At 37.4% G+C, this 26834-nt stretch overlaps 1 protein-coding gene across 16 annotated transcripts in view; it reads right to left on the bottom strand.

The window, feature by feature from the left end:
• Window positions 1–26834, bottom strand: part of dlg3 (discs, large homolog 3 (Drosophila)) — a 106976-nt gene that overhangs the window by 2826 nt on the left and 77316 nt on the right. For 9 of the 16 annotated variants that reach the window (XM_073854249.1, XM_073854248.1, XM_073854255.1 and 6 more), the window contains 12 exons: window positions 18939–19095; window positions 18583–18685; window positions 11585–11699; window positions 9338–9514; window positions 9139–9214; window positions 5751–5853; window positions 3127–3165; window positions 2820–2870; window positions 2098–2199; window positions 1778–1950; window positions 1539–1648; window positions 105–196 (listed from right to left, as the gene is read on the bottom strand). In XM_073854249.1, the coding sequence (XP_073710350.1) occupies window positions 105–196; window positions 1539–1648; window positions 1778–1950; window positions 2098–2199; window positions 2820–2870; window positions 3127–3165; window positions 5751–5853; window positions 9139–9214; window positions 9338–9514; window positions 11585–11699; window positions 18583–18685; window positions 18939–19095 (1298 nt within the window). Of the gene's footprint in view, window positions 1–104; window positions 197–1538; window positions 1649–1777; window positions 1951–2097; window positions 2200–2819; window positions 2871–3126; window positions 3166–5238; window positions 5285–5750; window positions 5854–9138; window positions 9215–9337; window positions 9515–11584; window positions 11700–18582; window positions 18686–18938; window positions 19096–26834 lie in introns of all 16 variants that reach the window. The other 7 variants (XM_073854256.1, XM_055178772.2, XM_073854247.1 and 4 more) reach the window with 2 other exon arrangements.

Below are 26834 nucleotides of genomic sequence, written 5' to 3' on the forward strand. Positions count from 1 at the left end.
GGGCTTGACTATAATATTAACTAGGGAAATCATTAATGCTTCACATTTCTATTCATTTTACACAATAGGAAGTCACTCAAAGGAAATGGGGCATACAAAGTTACCTGTGAAAAACTCCCCAAACTCTTGTTCAAGCTTCAATGCCTTATCAAAGACTTTACTGGCTTGCTCATACGTCTGTCTCTTATTTAATTCCCTGTTAAACACATAACACAATCGATTTTATTTATTTAAACAAATTTATTTGATCGTTTAGGCATTTATTGACACACAAGTGCAGAAGATAGCTTAAATTAACCAGGATAAATGTGTCTTAAAGGATTAGTCCATTTTCTTAAAAAAATATCCAGATAATTTACCACCATGTCATCCAAAGTTATTTCGTCTTTCTTTGTTCAGTCGAGAAGAAATTATGAGGAAAACATTCCAGGATTTTTCTCATTTTAATGGACTTTAATGGACCCCAACACTTAAAAGTTTTAATGCAGTTTAAAATCACACTTTCAAAGGACTTTAAACGACCCCAAAGAGGCATAAGGGTCTTATCTAGCAAAACGCTTGTCATTTTTGGCAATAAAAATAAAAAATATGCACTTTTAAACCACAACTTCTCAGCTTCCTCCGGCTGTGTGACGCCCCAGCGCAACCTCACGTAATTGCGTAATGCCGTGGAAAGGTCACGTGTTACATAAATGAAATGCACATTTGCGGACCATTTTAAGCAATAAACTGACACAAAGACATTAATTAGTATCGTTTGACATGCAACAATGTTGGAACGGTCCTCTTTCTCCACACTTGTAAACACTGGGGCGTAGTTTCGATACGTCATCCGTGACCTCTTGACGTGATGACGTATTACAAGAGGTTGCGCTGGCGCGTCACAGGACCGGTGGAAGACGAGAAATTGTGGTTCAAAAGTGCATATTTTTTATTTTTCTTGCCAAAAATGACAATCGTTTCGCTAGATAAGAGCCTTATGCCTCGTTTGGGATCGTTTAGAGTCCTTTGAAACTGCAATTTTAAAATGCATTAAAACTGTTACGTGTTGGTGTCCATTAAAGTCCATTAAAATGAGAAAAATCCTGAAATGTTTTCCTCAAAAAACATAATTTCTTCTCGACTGAACACGAACATTTTGGATGACAAATTATATGGATTTTTTTTAAGAAAATTGACTAATCCTTTAAAGGTATAGTTCACCCAAAAATTAAAATTCTGTCATCATTTACTCCGCAAACAATCTGGTCATGAGCCCCATTTACTTCCATAGTATTCTTTTTCCTACTATGGAAGTGAATAGAGCTCATGATCGGTTTAGTTACAAACATTCCTTAAATATCTTCCTTCATGTTCATCAGAACAAAGAAATTTATACAGGTTTGTAACAACATGAGAGTGAGAAAATGATGACAAAAATTTTAATTTTTGGCATGATCTATCCCTTTAAAACAATATAACACAACACACCCAATATCAGCATGGCTGTGTTTCATGCTAATATTCAAAAGATCTGAATCTGTAAAGTGTGAACTTACATAAGGGCCTCCACAGATTTTGGCTTGATGAAAATGGCGATCGGATAGAGCTGTGCTTGCTGCAGTCGCTTAATGGCATTCCCTGACACGTCCAGGATACAATGTTTCCCCTAAACAAAAAGATTACATAAAAACGTTCCTTTGTCCCGCTTTAACCGCACACATTAATTGTCATATGGAAAACATCTTTCAGTGTATTTATTTACACATCATACAGTAGGTTATGAGCGATCACTGACCCTTTCAGCCACTGCCCGAACAGATAGGATACTCGTCCCATACAGATTCTCATTAAACTGGCCGGCCTCGATAAATTTATTGTCCTGAATGTCCTTCTCCATTTGCTCTCTCGAAGCCACAAAATGGTAGTCCTGCCCATCCATCTCATTCTCTCGCCGAGGACGCGTTGTATCTGAGAAATAATGTCCATTACTTTATTACTTTCAAGATGTATTGCCAAACATTAAGATGCAATCATCGTTTCATATGCTCAGTAAAGCAGTTTTATTATCTGACCAGCAGCCAGTGGGGCACATTTGTTGGACGTTTTAAGACTCACGTGGAACGCAGGATCCAAACTTGTGTGGAAACTCTGAGATCAAGTCATCGTTTACTCGGTCTTTCATCGGACCCAAGATAATCACAGGCCTTGTGTAATGAACTGAAACGACAGCAAATCAAAAATCAGTCCATTTCTTTATTATTCTTATAACGGCCTGGTTTCAAAGACAAGGCTTAGCTGAAGCCAGAGTACGTATGTGAAGTTTTAGCTCAAAACATCATATAGATCATTTATTATAGCATGTCAAAATTGCCACTTTGTAGGTTTGATCAAAAATGTGCCGTTTTTGGGTGTGTCCTTTAAAATGCAAATGAGTTGATCTCTGCACTAAATGGCAGTGCTGTGGTTGGATAGTGCAGATTAAGGGGCGGTAGTATCCCCTTCTGACATCACAAGGGGAGCCAAATTTCAATAAGCTATTTTTTCACATGCTTGCAGAGAATGGTTTACCAAAATAAGTTACTGGGTTGATCTTTATCACATTTTCTTGGCACTGTGGACCCAATTATAGCACTTAAACATGAAAAAAGTCAGTTTTTCATGATATGTCCCCTTTAAAGCTTATTCTGTATTCTGCATCCTAACATGCCTTGATAAAAGACACTAAAGGAACATCTTAAGATGTCATTTACATATAAAAAGCTTAAAGTTCAACTAAAAATCAGGAAAAATATATCATGCTACAAGTATTTCTCATATCAGTTTGTATAAATACTTACTCTCCTGTCGGATTACTGGCTCATATGACAGAATTGTGTCTTCCTGACCCTCTGCATCGTGAGAAATGACAAAATTATTCAAATGAAACGATTCATTTATCAACATTCAGAACAAACCAGCTGATCTCAAATATATATATTTTATCAGTTACTAAAAGTAATCTTTTTTCTTTGAAGTGCAAAGAGTTTTATATAGTAACTGATAAAACCACAGAATACATTTAATGCAGACAGTTAAGCAATGCCTACGATATGCATGTGGTTAAAGTCAAGAAGCATAAGCTAATGGATGTTAAAAGCCACTTACTAGAGCTGCTTTCACTGTCACTGTTAGATGTCAAACACTCTGTTGGTAAAGAATAAAGGAGGTTTATAAATATTGCAATGCAAAATGTAAAATAATAGTATATCCTGCATTGCTAAGAATAAAATGACATGTCTTCCTGCACCATTACAGTCCAACAAAAACAAAACAAGACTGAGTGAGGAGAGCCAGAAATTTCAGGCACTTAAATGGCTGCCGTTTCCTTTCAGGGAAATGGTAGGATGAGGCAGCAATAGGAAATGAAGTATTTCCTTTTTTTCTAGGACCAAAGTGATCTTAAATTCTCTGCTGAGTGTTTCCTATGACCTTGCCAATGTTCGGTTTATCAGACTGTGATACTGCTTCACATGCCAAAGTAAACAATTCAGTGTTGTGTTCCTTACAGGAATCAAATAGCAAACCTTATCCCTTAGATACAATGAATACATGATATAGCTGGTATAGTTAAAGATTAAACACACTGTCAATACGAGTCAGCCTTAAATACACTGTAAAGAGTCTGTCATGCATTTACGCTCTCTTATGCGTGTAATATCACAATCACATCTATTGTTTTTAAAGGTTCTTTTGTAAATGATTCATATTCAGAGATCAACAGTAAAGATTTGACTCTGCAGGCTCAGTCATGTCAATAGTTTTCACTATTATTTGCTTGCCAATATTTTCCTGTCTTTTCAATATTACAATAATCTTTAACTTGCCTAAATCTTCTATGAATTTTAAGATTACACAGCTATTTTTGTAACTATGTAGCCATAAACAAATAATAATTGTTTTTTAGCCCATTATTATTGATTATAAGAGTATCATAAATTATTATATTTTTAATATTGATTTTACAAAACTTCTTCAAAGTCTACATTTGCAGAATTGTCAAGATTTTGTCATAATTATTAGAGATACACCGATATTAAAATTTCCACCGATACCCAATTATTCAAACTGATAACAATCAGGGTTCTCACACCTTAGTTAACTACAAATTCAAGGAATTTTCAAGGACTTCTCAGGTCCAATACCCTTAAATTCAAGGCCTAAATGTGGGGACACATTTCAAGTGAGAACAAGGTTACATCGTGTTACGTTTTAAAATACATTGTTACAGTTCCATTTCGAGGGAACTCGCGCTGCGTCACTGCGGTGACACTTTGGGGATGCCTCCAGGGGTAAGTGCGTCTGAATGTGTATATCAAATTCAACCAATGGTGAGACTTAACGACAAAGACAGGGTGACGCGGGAGCCAGGAAGTATATTGCTATCTGAAATATTGCCCAAGACGGCGTTACAAGGATGCAGGAAGTATGGCAAGGGAGACGCAGTGCCTCGTTCCCTTCACAGGGAACAACAGTTACATACGTACCCTGAGATGTTTTCATGTGTCAAACACAACTATGCAAAAAAGCATTTTGGTGTGAATCAACATTCGCATACAGAAGATATAAGCATTTAAAGCGAATAGTTTAGCACGTGTGCTTAAAAAGTCAAGATTTTTATGATATTATCCTACACTACACAGAATAATATGGATTTCTTTTCCAGAAAACTTCTTGCATAAAATAGATTCAAGCACTTTCAATGACAAGTATCTATGTATGTATATTTTTTAAAACTTCCCAGGGCCTTGAATTTTTCCTCCAGATTCACAAACTTTCAAGGATTTCAAGGACCCGTGGGAACCCTGAACAATAGTTTGGTGGTTATATTAACTTGCATTAACTACATTCTAAAGATAACATTTTCATTCATATAACAACCATATCTTTATATTTTTTATAAACCGATTCAAATTCATTGCATATTCCTGTTTCATTAACAAGATATATCGGCCATGACTATCGTCTGATAGCGTGGAAATTGCTTTTATCGTTTTTACCGAGTTGAACGAAGGTAAGATTTAGTGAACACTCAGCGATGAATTTTGTCATTTGTCCAGCAAATCTCAAACATTCTTACTGTTGAGCCTTTCTACAGGTATGTATAAACATGTGGTCAGTTCAGTTGTAGGATAGAGAGGAGATTCAGTGACAAAGAGAGAAAATAAAATGTGTGTGGCTCAAGGAAAAGCTGCTTGATAAGAGGAACCACACACTTACTCAAACCCTTTGATCCATAAAAGTCATCGCTTAACCCTGGGAAGTCCTGAGCGTCCCGACAGGTGAAAGCAAGAACGAAGAGAGCAGAAAGAAGAAGAAGAAGAAAGAGAGGTTAGTGAGAGGCTGGGAGAGGTGTAGCGCTTTCGAGGGATGGAGCTATACTAACACCACTTTGCTGTACGCTGACACACACAATTATTAATTATAATCCTATTTTTTTGTGAATGTGGAAATGTTACTATTATTTCAATAAGCAGCATGTTACTGTATTACGCCATATTAACGTGAATTCACATGTTGGTTTAAGAACAGCATTTAAGTGTTAGCGCAGCCTCCCATCTGCGACAAATGCACAAACAAGGCTCCTCTCATAGCAAGAACAAAGACCAGAGAGGCTCGGATTGGCTCAGAAATATCATGAGCCAATCAGAAGCCACCTCTGTGGTGAGTGACAGTGACAGGATGAAGCATGAAGGACAGCGTCAGAGCCCTTGTCACAAGCTCATACTCACGTTCGGTCTCCACCAACTCTTGCACTATATTCTCCTTGCTCTTGTAAAACGGGAACTTGCGAGAAAGGTTGAAGCTTTTTTTGCGCTTCACTTTAACTGGCTGCTGATCCGAGAATGGGGGGATGATGATGAGGAATGAAACAAACAAAAAAAACAGAATGGATTTCAATGTATTTCATGGCACACATGCAAAAATAAAACCATAAAAACAATACGTGTGCATGCACAAACACAAGTGATTGGGATTGTGAATATAAATATGTAACTTAAACACAAGCTACATTCAGAAAACACTTTCAGTTCAGTTTGATAAACATTTTACTGTGACTGTGTAAGGTAGGGTGACCCTACGTGCCACTCCTCCCGGACGCATCCCGTCCAGGATTTTGTGTCCGTCTCCCGGAAGTCGTATTTGTCGACCGCATACGTCATAGAGGATTACTATTATTATTACAGAAAAGCAACCGTTACATTTTAAGGTAATAATGAAACTACGATTGTATATCTTATGTTTTTAACTGAATGGCGTATGCGGTCAACAAATACGACTTCCGGAAGATGCACCGAAATCCTGGACGGGATGCCTTAGTGTAAGGAAATGCCCAACTCAAGGAATGAAGGATTGGAGTCATACTAATTACACAAACTGCAGCAGAAAGTCATGGATGTTTATAGCAAAACAAAAACCCTAAAGATGAAGTATGTTTTAGTTACTGTTATATATACCTTTGTATTTCAGTTCATAAGTAATTCACTCACAAATTTCCAGAATCATTTAAACACTGTGGCAATTTCATTCATATAAACATTGCTATATTTTTTAAGCAACACTGGCTCAACACATGGTGTGGTTTTGGGGTGGGACTGACCAATCTGACCAATGGTGAGTATTCAGGAAACCTGTGATGACGCTAGTAGCTTAGAAATTACACACTTCACCTTTAATATGGTTAGTTCTTCCAAAATGAAAACCCTGTCATCATTTACTCGCCCTTTTGTCACTATAAATCTGTAGGATTTAGGAACATAGAAAGTAATTCTGCCTTGTGCTGTAGTCTTATATGGAAAAACATGCCCGGAGTATAGTCTGTTATTTTATGTGTACACAAATGTGGCACGGTCAGCCTTGCAAAGTATAGTTTATTTGACTCGTACGTGTACACAGATGTCCGACGCATGTGCATTGTGACGAAATGCAATTTATCTCCTGAGCTATGTAGACGGAGTGCTTGGGGCACAAACTAACGCGGGGTTAATTATAACACGGACCGTTTACGATGTTGCACAGGGTTGAGCGACTTGTTTTCTGGCATTGTTTTCACGCCGCCAAAAGACGATCTCCCGCAAATTTATGGAAAGGTATAATGTTTTTCCATAGAGTTATTGATGAAAGAGTACATTTTTTCATTATGGTTTTTTTTTCGGTTTCTAAGTTGGGTGTGTAAGATACCAAAACCAATGCTATCTTAATCAGTGTCTTGTTGACTAAAGCATCATTTTGAAATATGTCTGCAGCTCTTAGCAACTTTTTTGGTGGGCTTGAAAATATTTAATTGTAACGCTGTGTTACAACTAACCCCTCAGCACTTACGATATAAAAACTGCTAACGTTAGCATAATTCTTGCTGTTGTTTTAAATAGGCTACACACGAATGATTGCTGGCTGCAAACAAAATAAATGTGCCTGTCTTATCAAAAATTGTGTCAAAATTTATTTTTGTTCATATCTTTAATATTGATTGAATAAGTTTGGTTAAAGATTGAAATCATAATGAAATTAATGGCCAAAATCAGACTTTGATTTTCATTATCTCATAATTTGATTTCGAGACTTTAATATGGTTTTTACATATAAAAAATTGTCATAATTGTGCTGCTTTTTCTCACATATTTAGACATTTGTATCCATTTAAAATTGAACTATGGTTAGATGAGGGATGAATAGTGTAGAGACCTGTCTATTATAGACAGATATATACACAATATCCACTTCAAGTATATAGACAAAATAGTATTGAAATATTTGCCTGCAAACTTAATTTTTAGCAAGTGTTACAACTAACCCCCTGCCTGTTACAATTACCCTCCCTCCCCCTTATGGGGCAAGTTGTAACATTTGCACTTCTGTCACGTTTGGTGTAATTGTCCAAAAATGATAAGTAATAGAAACAAACTTCAAATGTTCATTTGTTGCAGAGATATGTGTGTTGCTTGTGTGAAAATATAATGAATCAAACTCAAATATTTTTTGAGCCAGAGCCAAAAAGCGTTAGGTTGTGCCCCGCTCTCCCCTACATTCTCCTGTATGTGCACGCGCGACCAATGCATACAATGTACGCAGGGTATCAAAAAATCTGGTATGCGCACACTTTTCTGTATGTAAAAAAAACGGATTATTACATTACAGATGCCGAACACTTTTAATAATAATGTGCATCATAGCTGTGATTACCAGCTTGAATATGAGAGAAATGTAAATAAAATCACTTCTCAAATACCTTTCTGTCATTTTGGTGGATTAACAGCTTTACCATGGAAAAGACCAACAAAATATTCTCATTCATTTTGTGTAGTCATATAAGGAATGTCAACAGGGTGAGTAATGGTAACAGAATCATCATGATGCATAAACTATTTCTTTTATGGCACAATAAAAATAGCAGGCATTTATACCAGAGGTGGGCAAACTTATTGATTCAAGAGGCAAGTTTTTACTGAATATCCACATACTACGTATTTATTTACTCCAAATTGACTGTAGGTATACACGAACATGGTGTTCCTTCTACCTTGTTTATATAAACACATTCATATTTTAAAAGAAAAAACACCTCAAATACACATACTGCTTGTCCATGTCACTGGACATACTGCATATCAAAGCAGGTGTTTGGTGGTTCAAATACAGGTTTAAAAAAGGCAATACTTTCTTAAAATAGTAAGACGTATTGCGTTCTGTCCGATACTGGTGAAAAAAATATTTTGCTGCATTTTTACTATGTCAAAGCAGCAGTTAACTGAATATACAACATTGCAGGCTAGTGCCTTTTATTAGATTTTATTTGCATTCCAACAAGTCATTTAGTAGCAAAATCCTAACTCAAATATATTTAATACAATTAAAAACTGGCATGCCAAATGAAGGTTTGCCCCCCTCTGATCTATAATCCAGTGATTCTCAATCATAGCTCTATTTGTTGCGGGGTCCTAAAGGTCCAGTATTGTGAAGCACACCTGATTTTGAGGCCCAGTGGGTGTGTATTTGCTTTTGTGAGTGTGTTTCTGTGAGAAATGAGATGCTCAGTAATCGGAGCCAGTGAGAATCACAAATTCCCACACTCAGGGGAAGTGGGGCAGCTCCCATGAGCCTCTCACAGGTCTCACTTACCCTGTTAGATTCAATCATGCCCGTCCTCGCGTGGAACTTGACTGTTTTTAATCGTGCCCGCTCTTTCTTCTCCACCCTGTGGATCGAAACGTTTACAGTGTTTAGTAGAAGTCACACAGGCTTTGAATGGTAATAAACACATCCTTTAACCTAGGGCGAAATGTTATGATTGCGTTCTGGCTTGTTGGCAGCACTGTACCTTTTCTTGCTTGGTATGACCCCAATTTGCTCACTCTCCCCGTGGGGTGTAACCAGCCGTGCCTGCCACCACTCGTCATCGGAGGCGTTGATGACATGCAGGATGTCCCCATAGGAGAAACTGAGACCCTGGCTGGGCAGGCAACTGTCCCGGGTTCTGTCGTAGTCAAAGAGAGCCCTGAGAAAGCCAAACAAAACAAATTAGTCTCTTACAAGAGTGTTTGCATTGTAAGACATTTGTTGTATTTGTTTAAAGGGTGGGTGTGGGATATACATACAGAAACAACAGCACATAAGTGAACATGTGCACAGTAGTCATTTTATGTCACAGCAATTCAAGTATACACCAAATATATATACACTGCAGCAGTACTAGCAATGCATAACTGCTAAGCTTCAACTCTCCTATAGTTAGCACATATTTACTACCACCTTATTGTTTCTAGATCATTCCCACATCTCTGCTTCCTTCAGAGTCGGCCTGTGGTTAAGCACCTTGCCCAAGGGCAGAAAGGTGAGAGAGGATCCCAATCATTTTTCTTCAGGAAACCAGATGGTAGATGACGGTGAGTACACAAAGACAGGCAGGCATTGTGTCCGGGGGAAAATGGGTTTACCTGTCAGACAGGTCCCATGAAAGGCAGAAAAACCAGTAGAGCAAGTCCTCTTGTTTTCTACATACCTCCCTTTCAAAACACAACGATTATAAGCCCACCAAGACAAATACTTTGAACTGATGGCAAAGATAATTTCAGAGAAAGAGGACAACCACAGGCCACAATGCAGTGCTGTGTATAGGGGAGAGAAGCATTGGCCACTGTGACACTACTCCTTTATCACATCAGTGTATGTAAAACAGCCTTAAGATCTCACATTAACAAACACGCCAAGCTGACTCATGAGCCTTAGCGGCTGAACCATTATCAACAGCTTCCTTTAGATGCAGATATACTGAACCAGACAAATAAAGCAACTTAGGGCTGGTTTAAACAAAGTTCCAGACTAAAATGTGTGCTTAACGAAAAACAATATCAAGATATTACATATCTTAAAATACATCAGTACCACTGTTAAGACACATTTATAAAAGCTATAAATGTCCTAATTTAACTAAGATCTACTCCTGGCTTAATCTAATCCCTGTCTGTGAAACAAGCTCTTTAAGTTGTCCTCTGTTGCACATCACTGATCTACAGGAATGACACTAGCTCAGAAAAAAATCAAGGCTGCATCCGAAAGCTATAAAACGCTGCCTTCAGAGGCCACATTCCAAGGCAGGAAGGCATTAAGACATGTATCCAATGTTTGTTTTACTTCCTGTCTCCTGAGATACCTCTATCTGATTGATTATTGGAGGAAGCAAAGATGTATCCTTCGTTGCCTTCCATGTCCCACAATGGTATGCGTGTGTGAGGAAGGCGATTGCTCGAGTACGATCATGTTAAAAAAATGGCAGCCAAGAAGCCAGTTGAAGAACAGTTTTAAATAAATTTTATTCACTTTTAATACCTTTTGATTGCATTTCTATCAAGAAATTGGTGTTGTAGTTTTTAAATATGTGATTGGCTATGTATGCCCTCCTTCATTGGGCAGTGAAGCAACAAGTCTGTTGTTAACCTACCCCGCTTTCGACCACAATGACATGCTAAAATCTATACTGTATGCCGATCATTTGTTTCATGTTGTGTAGCATAACATTTAAAGTAGTGCTGGGCATAGATTAATTTAGATTAATCTCATACAAAATAAAAGTAATTTTTTGCATAACATATGAGTTTGTGCTGTGTGTAATTATTATGTATATATAAATACACACACACACACACACAAACACGCATTCATGTATGTATTTAATAAACATTTACATGTGTATATATATTTATTTATTTATTTATATGTTTATATATATTCTATATTATTTATAAATAAAAAACAAATATATAAATAAAACATTTCTTAAATGCATATATATCTATGTGTGTGTTTATATATACATAATATTTACACACAGCACAAACTCATATGTTATGCAAAAAAATACTTTTATTTTGTATGAGATTAATCTAGATTAATCTATGCCCAGCTCTAATTTAAAGTTATGGGCTGGAAACAAAGACAGGAAAGCAGATTTAAAACCGACAAAGGGTAATCCATGTAATTATTACTGTGAAAGACACATAACCCAGCTTGCTTCAGATAAAGGCAATTTAAAACATGCAATGAATGAACACGAGAATGATGAGGATACCTGACATAGAGGGAACGTTTTTCACTGGTGCGGAGGGAGCCCGAGCCAGAGCTCATGCTGCTGTTCATCATCTGCTCCCTCAAGTCGTGGATCTTGGACTCGAAGCGACTGTATTCTGTAAAGAGAAGAGGCACAGGGTCTATCAGGAAGACTTTTATTTACAGCCATCATTCCAGGCTCTTGTCCAGTTCTTATAAGCGGAGGTGCAGAGCGAACAGGGCAGCCCAGCAGCTTATTGCGAACTGATTAATGACCTGGGGAACAGATGGATATTAATCATGTATCTGCATGAGCTATGCACTAATATCTCCTGCCAGATAATTAATTATGCATATTAATTAAGTAGAACATGCACTATTCAGTATAATGGAATGAAAACCTCCAACAAATGTCGAACTGTAATCATTTTTCATATTGAACAAGGCGTTCGTTTTAGGAGCAGCACTGAAACATGATGGCTGGTCGTTCGAGCGGACTCTTAATTAAATGCGAAAACCTCTGCTGCGCTGTGGTTGAGCAACTCGCAAGCGTAGCGATCGATTTATACAAACACACGAACAGTGAAATGCATGGACAAACCTGGAGTACAGAATGTTAAGGCAACAGTGCTTGGTACCTGGTATAGAGTGGTGGGAGGATGATGTATCTTTGTAGGCAAACCCGGAAGCTAGAATGAAACCGGTTCCCTCACAACAAATACATTTTTCCCAAAGACTTTTGGATTATTGCAAAAAATCAGCTCTGTGTTTAACAAAAAGTTAAAGGAAAACACCACCGTTTTTAAATAATTTCCTATGTTCATACCTCAACTTAGACAACTTAATACATACCTGTCTTTTTTCAATGTGTGCACTTAATCTTTGTACAGCGCGTCATGAATGTGTTAGCATTTAGGCTAGCCCCATTCATTCCTTAGGATCCAAACAGGGATGAATTTAGAAGCCACCAAACACTTTGTATGGTGTATCAAAATAAAACCTGGCGATTTTTTAAGCGGATAAAAAATGAGAACTATATTTTATGGCGAAAGAGCACTTGGTTTGCAGCACTTCAACCTCGGGGGCAGTAATATTGATGGAAGTTTAAGCGAGAGGGGGAAGTAGTCGGGAGTGATGATGTTACTGCACGCCGAGGTCAAAGTGCTGCAAACTAAGTGCTCTTCTGCCATACTTACTCATGTAAAACTACTCAGGTAACAGTCTTTAAATAGGGAAAACATGGAAATGTTTGGTGGCTTCTAAATTCTTCCCTATTTGGATCCTAAGAGATGAATGGGGCTAAGCTAACTGCTAACACATTCACGACGCGCTGTACAAAGATTAAGTGCACATGTTGAAAAAAGATAGGTATGTATTCATTTGTCCAAGTTGAGGTATGAACATAGTAAAATATTGAAAAACTGTGGTGTACTTTAAAGACACTTACACATTTTGTCCAACAAGTTAATCTTCACAGATGAATACAAATTTTATGAATTTTAAAGAGTATATAAAAAGTCAACTTTTTACTTCAAAATTGTATAAATGTTGTATTCATCTGTTAAGATTAACTTTTGGACAAGACATGTAAGTGTCATAAACTTTTGTTAAACACAGAGCTTATTTTTTGCAATAATTCAAAAGTAAAAAATCTGTTTTGCGAAGAAACCAGTATCCCTGTAACTTCTGGCTTAGCCTTCAAAAATACGTCACACCTGCGGCACTCTATTATTGAATGTAACTTTGAGTACAAATGTAAAATTTTCAAGAAAAATAGTACTGTGGTAATCTGATAATATTGCTGTACCGGATGTTCTATAGGGATACTCTTATACCGACCTCTGGGATTTACCTTGAATGTCAACTATAAATGACCAAGACTTGTTTTTATCTTTTGTTGATATTTTTAACAAGGTTTTACATCAGAGATTCAAAGGTGACCTTCAAAACCAGAACCTTTCAAAAAACAGGTCCTTAGGCAGGCATTCCAATTTTTATGAGAATATAAAAACTTGAAAACTCACAGCAGTGAATCCTATGTCTAAAGCTCAACGCAGAGCCGAAACTTGGCCTTCAATATCAGCAGAAACCACGCCTTCAGGGAGCTTATACGTACACACCCTGCCTGTCACAAACGGGTTAATGTAGGAATCACAAGGCAAGGTAAAGTAACCTGATATCACCTGGCTGTAACGAAGAGAACAGCCCTGCCGAGAGGTGGAAGGAGACAGCAACACAAATGCAACTAAAAGCAATCCTGATAAAAAGAGAGGCCACGTGTACTGCATAGTATTGCATCAGAACAATATTAGTGTTAGCATGCTAACAACAAGCTTCAAACTCTATTCGTCAAATGTTAGGAATGCTAATACCGGAATCAATTGACACCCGATTTCCTCACACTTACCAGATGCCATAAACTACATATTTTACTACGTAAACCAACATTGGGTCAAAAAGGGACAAAAGCAACCTGTTGAGTTGTAATTTTATCTTATGCTTGGTTGTTTCAATACAAATTGCTGGGTTGCTTTAACTTACTGTTGGGTAATACGTAAACACTTTCTGGGTTATTTTAAGCCAACGGCTGGGTTTGTTCCTTTTTGACCCAATGCTGGGTTGATAATAATCCAGCATTTTTAAAATATATTAAGTTCAATTGATGGCATAATGCAATTCATTTCCATGTTGGCCAGTTCTGCATCACACTCACATTGCCTTACTTGCCTTCATTATGCGAAGGGCTTTTCTTTTTTGGGGAGTAGGGATAGGCTGCAGGCCGCCTCTTTGTCAATGCAGTTATATAATATTGCAGTTGTGCGCTTACAACATAAGAGCAAATAGCATGTTTAATTTGACCGCCTCTCATTGTGGGATGGCAATGCAAGCAAGCATCCAATGAGACGTTTTTTTATCTGCTCTTTTGTCTTCTGTTGTAATGAGGGACGTGTAGTACCTCGCTATTCCTTGTGGAAGAAAAACTTGATCCAACTCCACAATAACTGCTCCAGGAAGGTGAACAAAGAAACTATAATAGTCAAGCTACATTGCGTTTGGGCATTGTGGCAGTGTTAGGCTTGTACTGAATGACCAAGCTCTGGTCCCTAAAGAGTAGAAATAAGCCGCCATCATGGATCTAGTTACCTCAGCTGCCAAGCCAGTTGTTTTGTGTGACTGAAAATTAGGAAGGGGAAGTCAAAACCAAAGTGATACAAAAGTAAAGAAAACAGCCACAATGCTCGAGTGCTGTGAATGACGACAAAGACAGTATTACGCAGTTGCTAATGGGTTTCAGCACATTTCTGTCTGGTTGCTAGGTGTTTTGGTGGTGTCTATTCTGATCTCCAAAAATGTCTTTGGTCCCTACTTCATTGTTTTCCCCCACAAGTTTTATCATCTTGACAGGCATGTCTGTTAACTATGATAAGTAAATGCACAGCTCTCCTCAACAAGATCACAGCCGTGTAATTCTTTGCTGTAGCACAAGCACGGCAAGACAAGATAAACGCTAAACTTTAATACTTCATTTAAGGTTTGGAGGCTGGTTAAATTCCTAAGCCCAAGTATTTTGAATTGGGTCACAATATAAACAGAACTGCAGAACTTTGCACTTTTGGGATTTCATGACACAACAATTTGAAGCAAGGAGTAAAAAGCAAAACTTCGCTATCAATAGATGTTAGGGGTGGGAATCGATTCAGATGTTCCAGATCAATTCGATTTAGATTCACAAGCTATCAAATCGATTTGATTTCATTTCTCGATTCAATTTTCGATTTCGGTTCTCGGGTCGGTTTTTATGCTCGATTCTCGATTCTACTCAATAAATATAGATTTAATACAAATACTATATTAATAAAAAAGAACAGTGAACAGCACTTTACAAGTGGGTAATTAATAAAAAGAAATTAAAAGCCACAACACTATCCTCGTCGTCTTGCTTGCGAAATCTAAAATGCTTCCATACCTCTGACTTTTTATGTGAAGGTGGCATCAACGTCGATAAAGCACCTGAAACCGCTATATTATGCACTGAATGAATGAAGGACAGGCTCGCCTCTTGCTCCTTGGTAACATCGCGCAAGGCAAAAAAGAGGGTGACATCTAGTGAAGAAGACTAGTAATTAGATTAACGTTAATCTTACGTTCAATGTTTGTGGAAATAAATATGAAAGAGAAAAAAATAGATTCTGCTCTTTGAGAATCGATTTGGAATCGACCACGTAAAAAAAAAGTTTAATTGAAAAAAAATCTATTTTTTGCCCAGCCCTAATAGCTGTCATTCAAAGAAATCGAATATAGCTTCAGTACAGTAATTGTGTATCAGTGCATCCCTAATATATATAAACAAATTACAATCTAGTCTTCTGTATTGCTAGTGTTAAGAAGTACAAAGTAATAAAATAAATTGGATGATCTGTTACTCGAGTGTTTACATTCCTATCTTGCAAGAACAAATAAGACTTTTTCTGTTCACTGTGAACATATATCTGTGCTGGAAACAAATGTTTCACCAATTCAAGTTCAAACTAGTTAATGTATGACATGAAGGGTTAAAATTTGAACAAATCCAAGTCTACAAATAGAGTCATTTTCTTATACACACACTCCTTTCAAAGCTATAATGTCTCTCATAATGCTAATTTCCACCTTATTTAACGAGCTATTCTGGCACGGATTAATGTGTCACTTCTATTTCAATGTAGACGTAAGAGCCCTTGGGAGGGAGAGGCAGTCCATTTTTACTCCACAAGCGTCAGACTGAGGAGGAATATGGGGGAGAGCGTGCCGAAACAGATAACTTACACTGCAACATTCCTGTCATTGCTTACATAGACACTAGAGAATGCATAATACATATTAATCATACATTTTTATACTAAATATTATAAGTAGTTTACAGACATCTTAAAATCATGCCAATCAAATGTGCTAAAGGGATAGTTCACCCAAAAATGAAAATTCTGTCATTTACTCAGTGTCATACCCGCATAAATGTCTTTGTTCTGATGAACACAGAGAAAGATATTTTGAGAAATTTTTGCAACCAAACCGTTCGTGGACCTCATTCACTTCCATAGTAGGGAAAAAGAATACTATTGAAGTAAATGGGGTCCACAAACATTTTTCAAAATATCTTCCTCTGTGTTCATCAGAATAAAGAAATGTAAGCAGGTTTGTAACAACATGACACTAAGTAAATGATGACAGAATTTTCATTTTTAAGTTAACTATCCCTTAAAGCTGTTGTATAATATTCTTGTTCAAGACCAATAATATTAATATGCACTTAGCATACACCTGAATGAAAATTAAGGTTTCATTCAAGTTTTATAATGAAATAACAGCACTAATAAAGGTAAATATGACTTCCTGAAAGTGCCCTTCCCTGCACCTGTCCATAACTCTTTATAATGATGCATTAAACAAACATGATGGCGAAGCGTCAGGCCTCAAAGTGCAAAATAACCCGGATTAGTTTGACAGAACTGAAGTTCATAGTAAAGGTGAATCACACTACACCTTAAATACAATAAAAACAATTTTACTTGTAGGCTTGTGTGTTCGGAAGCACTAAAACCCCTGCTTTGACGTGTTTATAAAATAGGTTGGCGGATATACAGTTAAAACAGATAACGTTATATATGAATATGAATTCCTCGAGGGTTTACTGGTGTCGTGCTGTAACACAAATAATTCTCAATGACAAAACAACCGACAACACGAGCATTATTCATGTCTACTCAACGACTGAGAACCGTACATGTTTTTGTTTGATTTTCATTAAACTTTAAACTCATTCAACTTCGTTGAGCACGTAACTTGAGTCAACAAAAATCCATTGTGAACAAACGGCGACGCTTTCCCTTTCAGTACAACATATTACAGACTGCAATACATATTTATTGTTCACTTGGTGAGTGATAAAGTCACATGTAGCGTTTTGTTTATTCATTTAGAGAACATTTCTAAGTATTTTTTATATATATAAGTTGAGGTGATCTTACCCGGCGGCGGCTAATGCGCTCTGTTCAGCTCAACCTTTCGTTGTCCAACTCACTCGACAAACCATGTTACGTTAAAAAAAAATTAAACAATGAAAGCCATACAAGTGAACACGGCGTAAATAGAAAATATGCTGTCCTTTAGTCCCGATTTAGAGAGAAAAGTTAATAAATATTAAGGTTTAATGAAAATGTTTCGGTCTGTCCTGCTTCGCTCCTCCCATTCCAACAGCGGCACGTTGAGTCTCATTCGTGCTCGAGACGCGGGATTTCAATCCGTCCCGCGCACGCGACCAGCTCGCGCTTATTCCATATCTCCAGTCAGACTTTCATAGCGATCCAACAAAAACCGCTAGTAGTAATGCCAAAATAGGTTTTATACTGCATACACGCGCTTCCTCTACGGTCCTCAGTCCATTTAGTTATTTTCCCCTTTTCCTCTCTCACGCAGACCCCTCCCACTTCTGGCACCGTTTCATTCCAGTCCCTTTTCATTCATGCGAGTGAAACTACAATGGCAGTCGGCTGTTTCTTTATGCATGGTCTTGAATACAGTTCAAGCCGCATTGAACGCGTCACCTGGGTACAGTACGTCAAAAATGAGGATGTGCCCGCTTCAGTTCCACAGAAGAAAAACATCGATCACTGCCAATGTCCTATTTTTTTGCAAAGTAGGATTGTGTGTCTCATAAAACTAGGCGAGGCTAAAACTAGTTCACCTTTCTTAAAGGGATATACGTACAGTAGTACATCACTGTGGCAAGACACAACAGGCATTGCATGGGTGTGTGAAGAGAGTGGTTTGGGGTCTTGGTGTAATACTTTCAGATAATGTTTCTTAGAAACGTGATCCAGTCTTACAATAATAATAGTTTTGGGTAATTTACTGCCTCTTTTGAAAGTTAGTTTGCATGTTTACCTAAAGCTTAACTGCATGCATTAGATCTCATTAATTTTACTCTAAACAGATTTATTTTGCAATGACAAACATCATGAGATGCAACAGTCACTCTACCTTCTGGTCTGTATTGGGCAATGATGGTCACTGTCTGTCCAGCTCTTTTCAGCGCAGCAGCAGCCTGTTCATGGGTAGCATTGCGTAGGTTTACTCCATTCACCTGGGACAATTACCATGGCAACAGATTAAACAACAACCCCCATAGGCAACACTCACAGAAATCACATGATGTTACATCAGCTGTAAGACTTCATACAAATTTAAGGAGAGAGCAGACTGTAGAAATCAAATGTAATGTGTATTTTAAAAATCTAAAAAGGAATAATTTACAGTCCTCATAAACATAAATGTTAGAACATTTTATATTTCTGACTATCACTATTTTATCCTGAGCATCAAAGGAAGTTACTGACCGACAGGATGCGGTCTCCTCTCCTCAGCTCTCCGCTCAGGTCAGCTGGCCCTCCAGCCAAGATGAAAGACACAAAGATGCCCTCTCCATCCTCACCTCCAACAATGTTGAAACCCAAACCTGTGGATCCCTTGTGCAGCAGGATCTTCCGTGGCTCCCTGCCAAACAGAAATAGTGTCAGGGTCGCCGTAGACTGTGATTGCCACCGCAGGGAGCAGGGAGGGGAATAACACTCAGAAACATTATGTGCTGTATATACAGACATACTGTATGTAAACCACGTCAGAAGGTTTTGAGTTGTGTGGGGTTTAAAGGTGCCAAAGAATGCATTGAAATAATATGTTAAATTGTTCTTTGATATTTACATAGAAGGTTTGTAACTTTATTAAGTGCAAAAATGATCCAGAAACGTTTTTACATGTCCATTTACAACTCTAGGATTTGTCTTTTGAATAAAATGATCTATTTTTGCCATACTTGGAAGGGTCATAAAAAATATGTTGAGCTCTGCTTTGATTGCTCTGCAGCTCACATTAGTAAACATTTGAACAACTTTGTAATTAATTGTATGTGTAATTTAATGTTAGGGCATACATCTTGACTGTGGCATCAAAGTCTGTGTTATGTTCAGATTGGCCTGTTTATCAGGAGTCTTTTGCCTGCACGAGTTTTACATAAAAATGAGGAAACAACAACATGTCATTACCATATTCAGAGCTCTTATTATTCAAGGGACACTTCACTTTTTTTGAAAACATGCTTAAACATGCGCCTGAAAATAGTCCCATTGGTAACTTTCAATAGCAGGGGACTATTTTTGGGCACAGCGTAATATCATTGCGCCTCCTGCAGCCATGTTACGGCAGCAAAGTCCTTGATTATTACGCCAGCATGAGAGTACAGTTCTTAGCCATATCTGCCTAGAAAATCACAACTTTTAATTTTTCTTTGGACTTAGTACACAATGTAACTACAGAAGAGTCAAGTTTAAAATAGGGAAAATATCGAAGCTCTTTGGTTATTTTTTAGCGCGATGCTAATGGTCTAATCAGACTCAATGAATTATGCTAAGCTATGCTCAAAGTGGTACCGCCAGAACCGGAGATCAGCTGTATGGATTCCAAAATGGTAAAAATCAAATCTTTAGGGGAGCTGGGAAAAAGTGGAGTGTCCCTTTCATCTATGCCTTAGTAAATACAGTTTTTTTATTCTGTGGCACCTTTAAGTGCTTCATAACAGTTTCACAAAGCTTACTGTACACAATATAAATAAAGTAAACATACAATAAGGATTTTTTCCTGTTAGCTCAGTTGTGACCAGTAATTCAGGTTTATTTCACTGTCAGGATAAAGGATAATACAGGTACATATTGTTATATTTATAATATTATATAATAATATAATATTGTATTATAATAAAGAGATTGTTCACCCCAAAATGAAAATTCAGTCATCATTCACTCACCTGCATGTTACAAACCTGTTTCTTTGTTCTGCTGAACACAAAGGAAGATTTGTAATCAAGCAGGAAGCAGGAGCACCATTCACTACCATAGTAGGAAAAGATACTATGGAGGTCAATGATGCTCAAAAATTGTTTGGTTACAAACATTGCTCAAAAAGCATTCCTTTGTGTTTAGCTAGGAATGTATACAGGTTTGAAGTGAGTAAATGATGACAGAATTTTCATTTTGGGGTTAACTGTCCCATTTCAATATTATAATATACATTATACTGTAATACATATTATTTGTTACCTATTTTTATATATTTTTTTAAAATTACAATAAATATTTTATTAGGCTATTCATTTACTTTCGTTTGAAATTAATACAATTTCTTACAAAACCTCTTCCATGTTCATCAGCTAGTTTTCTTAATGGGACATCTGCATCATAAAAATGTGTTCAATAAATATAAAAACAACTTTAAGATGTTCAACATGAAGATAAACACAGCACTGGTCAAATAAAGCCCGGAGTATAGTCTGTTTTTTTAACATGTACTGTACACAAATGTACATGCACAGTCGAACCCACAGCCCTGCAAAGCATATAAGTTTTTTGACTAGTACATTTACGCAGACGTGCAAAAAAATGCCACGCATTTCCTGAACTGCACAGTACAATGTACGCAGGGTTTCAAAATTCTACGTTTCAAATGATGAAAATTGCATCACACACACTGTACGTGGACCCTCACATACGTCCAAAAAAATGGACCATACTTTAGCCTTAAGGCGAGCAACAGTTCTGTCAGCTGGCCCGAAACTCCCCCCTATTCCTCATCCTGCAGAATGTAAACCAACAATGTGTCTAGCGAGATGGTAAATGATTGTTTGTCATTCCTCCTTAAATATTCCAAACAGATTCATTTATAGAGAGTGAAAATCTACAACAGATCCATAAGATGGCACAATGCTGTAGTCACGACTAAACTGGCAAACTTTTATCCTCAACACAGATCTCTTCCAATCCAGAAATGAGCGTTAACACATACACGCACATACAAACCCACATTCACACATCGAGCTCATTCCTGCATCGTGCTTGACCACTCTGCTGCAGTACTGTTTTAGTGGCTGTGATTCATCTGCAGGCAGAAAAGTGATCCAGAGTTGGCACACACTCGAGACTTTCTGCATTCAGGGGCCATCAAAAACGCTTTCTAAACATACAGCAGAAAACACACAAAAGCCACTTCCTAGACTTGCAACACACACATAGTGTTAAGTATTCACATTTTCGGCAGTGCTCTAATGCATGTTTCTCATTAGAATCCTGCACAACTGCAGGACTTAGCTTTTAACATGAGCCATTCCTTCTCGATTGCCCATGAAAGAGGTTTATGATACCGAAAACAGCATTTTTGGTGCTTTTTGAAAATGCCTAGTACATTTATAAAACAAATATATTAGCAAAAGAAACCAAATTGAGATGCACCCTGTTTGTGGAGCATGCATGCATTCCTATAGATCTATATAATATTGGTTTACAACAAGATAAACGTCCATGCATCAGCTACAAACAAACAGAGCAGCTTAAACCATTATCTGGATCTACTTTACCTGTTAATGAGGCTGAAGCTAGTCCTACCTCGTCTTACTAGATTGGACTTCATCATTGGCAACGAAGATGAAATGTTCACAGTAAACATGGTTCATGCCGCTAATTACTCAGATTTAGAGGAGTATGTTATCCCAGGGCCCGGCTCTGGAAGAGTGTTATGCCGAGACTCTGTATCTCTCTCTGGACTCTCGGTGAAGGTCTGTATAAGTGTGCAATCTCTAAGTGTAGGGGAGTGATGGGAAACAGGACCACATTGCCTGTCACGTAGTCACCCCTGAAGGAACAGTGTATAACTTAACTGTTACGTAGCCACATGAACATTCTTCTGCTCTCCAAAACAACCATTTGTTCAAGCCCTTTGAAAAGCACCCCGAGCTTGTCTTTACATTATCATTGGTTTAGGCATAAAATCCAACCCTTACATTTACATAATGTGTCTAAAACCCCATTCACACAGCACTTTGATCCCAGAAAACTTCCGTAAAATTGACAGAGAGCCTTCTGTGTGAAGACAAACATGTCCTGTAAATGTTCTGGGATTGTTCCCGTAAAGGGTCCTGTGTGAACAAAAGGCAGAAACAATGCTGTAAGGGGCGTGCCGTAGTGAGGTCGTGCGCGTCATCGCATCAAGAAGTTATCGTTCAGCTCTTTGATGCAGGAGATTTAAATGCAGATTAACATTCATGATAAGAAATGTCTGCAAACTAGACTGAAGCAAAGATCTTTAACCAATATAACAAAACAGCACATCACGCACTCCTTCATGATCTTTTAATAAACAAAAATGAACCTGTGTGGTTTCTCAACAGATAATAAGCAAATCCAGAGATGCATTTTCTGTGTATTTTCCATAACTCTGTGTATAAAGGGCTTACACTGCAAAAAATACTTTCTCACTTAGTATTTTTGTCTTGTTTTTAGTAGAAATATCTAAAAATTCTAAAATTAAGATGTATTTTCTTGATGAGCAAAATGACCTAAGAAAAAAGTCTAGTTTTTAGACAAAAAATATTAAATTGAAGTGAATTTGTGCTTAAATCAAGCAAAATATCTGCCAATGGGTAAGAAAAAAAAAAAACTTAAAATAAGTTTACTTTTTTTTTAAACATAAAAATTCTTTTTCCATTTGCAGATTTTTTTTGCTTGTTTTAAGCAGAAATTCAACTAAATTTGATATATTTTGTTTAAAAACTAGCCTTAATTTCTTAAGTAATTTTGCTCATCAAGAAAATACATCTCGATTTAGGAATTTTTAGATATTTGTACTAATAACAAGACAAAAATACGAAGTAAGAAAGTAATTTTTTGCAGTGTAAGAGATTTCTTGCTTAATTTCTCTATTTACAAAGAGGTCCATGGCATGAAAATGATTGAAGATCCCTGTTGCAACCCATAATATAAAGTTTCCTCAGGGAGTTGCATTTATATAATACTGTCACTGAACTTCCAGATAAGACATCCCATCTGCTTTTTAACTATGCAAAAAACTGACTCAGAAAAATACTGTGGTTTTTCAATTAACCTTAACATAATTTTTCTTAATAAAGTGTTTATTGTTGCGCTTCTCTTTATAGTCTCTAAAGCGTGTGTTCCCACACTCACCCTGTCTGAAATTTTCTGACCTCCTTCCAGCCTGCCAACAAGGCTCATTGGTTTACAGGGTTGCAATGCCCCAGTGCATCCTGTCTGCTCCTTGTTCCGTTACAAGTAATTGGCTCTGGTTGGGTAATTATTAGTGGATACTTCTCTTTGGAATATAATTCCTCCTGGAAAACACATTCTCTCTTGTTGGACCACAAGCTCATGGCTACTGTGAGCATATCCTTCATCTTTTGTCTGAAACGGATTTTAAATGGGTGAATACCATTACCATCATCTTTCTCAGAGCAAACGGCTTCTCGTTTGACTTCATGCCAAGAGACGTTCAAGATATTTCTGGCCTTTCGCAGCTAAGAATAAACCAAACGTGTCAACAGTTCAGGTATGTAACTGCCTAAAGCTAATGTAACCCTAAATCAAACATGACTCCATCCTGTCTGTTACAGTACATACACAAGATAAACTAGTCAAATGAGCAATATGGCTTATATTTAGATTTACAAAGAGTTAGAACTCCTGCACACTTTACTGGAAAACTGCACCCTGAAAGCTGCAAACTGCATTACAGGGTATTAGGTTTGAATTTGGCTCTAGAACGGTAAATGTGGCTGTCTTTACCATGAATTACATTAAGTCTCACCAAATGATGTAATGCGCTGAATGGAAAAACAAACATCATGAGTCATGCAATGGAGCAATTATTAAGAACCATAAGCAAACAGAAGCTGCACTCGCAAATCGGCTAAATCTTTTGAAATTTGAAACGTGTGTGTGAGTATGAACACATGAACATGTCTGTTCGGGTTTGTAAGTGTGTCAATGTGTGTCTGTGAGCAGATTGTCATTAGACTGTTAGACTGGCGGCCATTCATCATTACAGGCGATCTGAGGGTGGGTAGGAGATCTCTGAGCCTCTGTGATGTATTCAGCTGGTAGAGAAGCCAGAGGGCTGTTTAGTGTGTATTGGGTCAGATGGAGGGATTTAAATGTGTTTGTGACTGCACAGAAACCACAGATGGGCATTCTTATGGCGCTTATTCATTGCATAGTACCCCACGAGTCAGGTCGTATCAGCTCACCTTACTTTGGCTCGGTTAGCTTTTTCATTAAGTTTAGTACCACTTCAGAGTGGATTATAAGCGTGCCATTATATTTGCGCTGCCTACTGCTGTGACATCATACAAAAAGTGGGATCGAGCATCATTGGAATGGTGTTTCCCATACATTAAGTTATTTGTCAGTCCGCCACAAAATCAAAATTGACCACCACAAACAGATGTTTGCACAAGGCGTTTATCACTGCCTCTGTCTCACATGACGACGCTCTCCGCTAAGTTGCAAAAATGCCGTGCATACCACATGCGGACAGGCACGTTGCGGATATGCCGCCACAAATGCAAGGAAAACACAGATTCTCAGCATATGGTTGTTTTTCACCGCTAAAAGGGAGTTTAGGAACTTACAACAAAACACACATGCAACAGGTTTGCTCGAGACAGTGCAAGCACAAAGGTAAAGCTAATCTTTAGCAATGACGCTGGTAGATTCTAATGAATCATGACAGTTTCAGGAATGTGCGCCACTACTCATTTGTAGTCCAACGGCAGAATTAGCCTCTCACTTCCCAATACATTTATGGTAAGAGCAGACTGTACTGTTTATATTTACATAACTGCTACAGAAGCCAAAACATTCCAGAGATTCAGTGAGTGTTCATTTATGTGTGTGCAGGAAAATAAATCCTTACAAGACCACTTCAGTCTTTGTAACAGGTAAATGTTACTATACAAAAGAATATTTATATAGTGATAAACATAGAAACCTATAAAGCTTGGAGCATAATCAAATTCAAAGATACAGTACACCTAGTTGGAAGTAGACATAAACATAACCAAGGAAGCACATGGCCCTGTTTGTAGAATAAAAAAAATATCAGATTTTATATTGTGTCATCCTCCAAAGCAACAGGATGTTGTTTGTTATGAAAAAAATATACAGATAAAACTAATAGTTTCTACGTGTACATTTTTCACAGACAATCTTAGTGGTGCTTGCATGTTCAAAAATTCCCAATGTTGGGATATTGCTTTGTGGTTGCTAAGGTATTCAGTGGTTTTAAACACATTGATATGTGGTTGATCAGGTGTTCCACATAGCCTACATTCCTAAAATAAAGGTGCTACAAATTGTTATTCACAGTGGTGCCATAGAAGAACCATTTGGGTTCTGCAAAGAAGCAATCCGCCAAAGGTTTTTAAAAATATATATTTCTTAAAGGGACACTTTTTTTTTAGCTCCCTTAGAGTTAAACATTTGATTTCTACAGTTCAAATTAACTCGAATATTTTCTCCGAGTCTGGCTGTACCACTTTTAGCATAGCTTAGCATAATCAATTGAATCTGATTAGACCATTAGCATCGCGTTAAAAAATAACCAAAGTTTTTCGATATTTTTCCTAGTTGAAACTTGACTCTTCTGTAGTTACAATGTGTACTAAGACCGAAGGAAAATTGTTCCCAAAAATAGTCCCCTGCTATTGAAAGATATGAAGGGAACTATTTTCGGTTGCTGCAAAATATAATTGCGCCTCCTGCAGGCATGTTACGGCAGCAAAGTCCTTGATTATTACGCCAAAATGAGAGTATAGTTCCTAGCCATATTGGCCTAGAAAATGGCAACTTTTAATTTTCCATCGGTTTTAGTACACGATGTAACTACAGAAGAGTCAAGTTTTAAATAGAAAAAAATATTGAAACTCTATAGTTATTTTTGAGCGCGATGCTAATGGTCTAATCAGATTCAATGGATTATGCTAAGCTATGCTAAAAGTGGTAGCGCCAGACCCGGAGATCAGCTGAATGGATTCCAAAATCGTAAACATCAAATGTTTAACTCTAGGGGAGCTGGGAAATGAGCATAAAAAAGTGGAGTGTCCCTTTAAGCTTTAATAGTTTAAAGAATCTTTTTCCACTTCAAAGACCCTTTTGTGAAACCAAAAGGTTCTTCAGGTGTTAAAGGTTCTTTATGGAACCATACAGCCCATAATGTTCTTGTAGGGTATTGTGTAATGAATGCACCCCATAATTACTATTCGACGGGATTAGTTTTCCCATCAGAGGTTTGAGAAAATGAGACATAAAATCACAGAAGTAGGGTGATATTGTAACTCAATTGTAACAAACGTTGTTTTGAAAACGAATCCTATCCGAATAGGGCTTAACCCCCGGTTT

This window comes from Misgurnus anguillicaudatus, chromosome 16 (assembly GCF_027580225.2).
Source record: "Misgurnus anguillicaudatus chromosome 16, ASM2758022v2, whole genome shotgun sequence".
NCBI classification, from domain to species: Eukaryota; Metazoa; Chordata; class Actinopteri; order Cypriniformes; family Cobitidae; genus Misgurnus; species Misgurnus anguillicaudatus.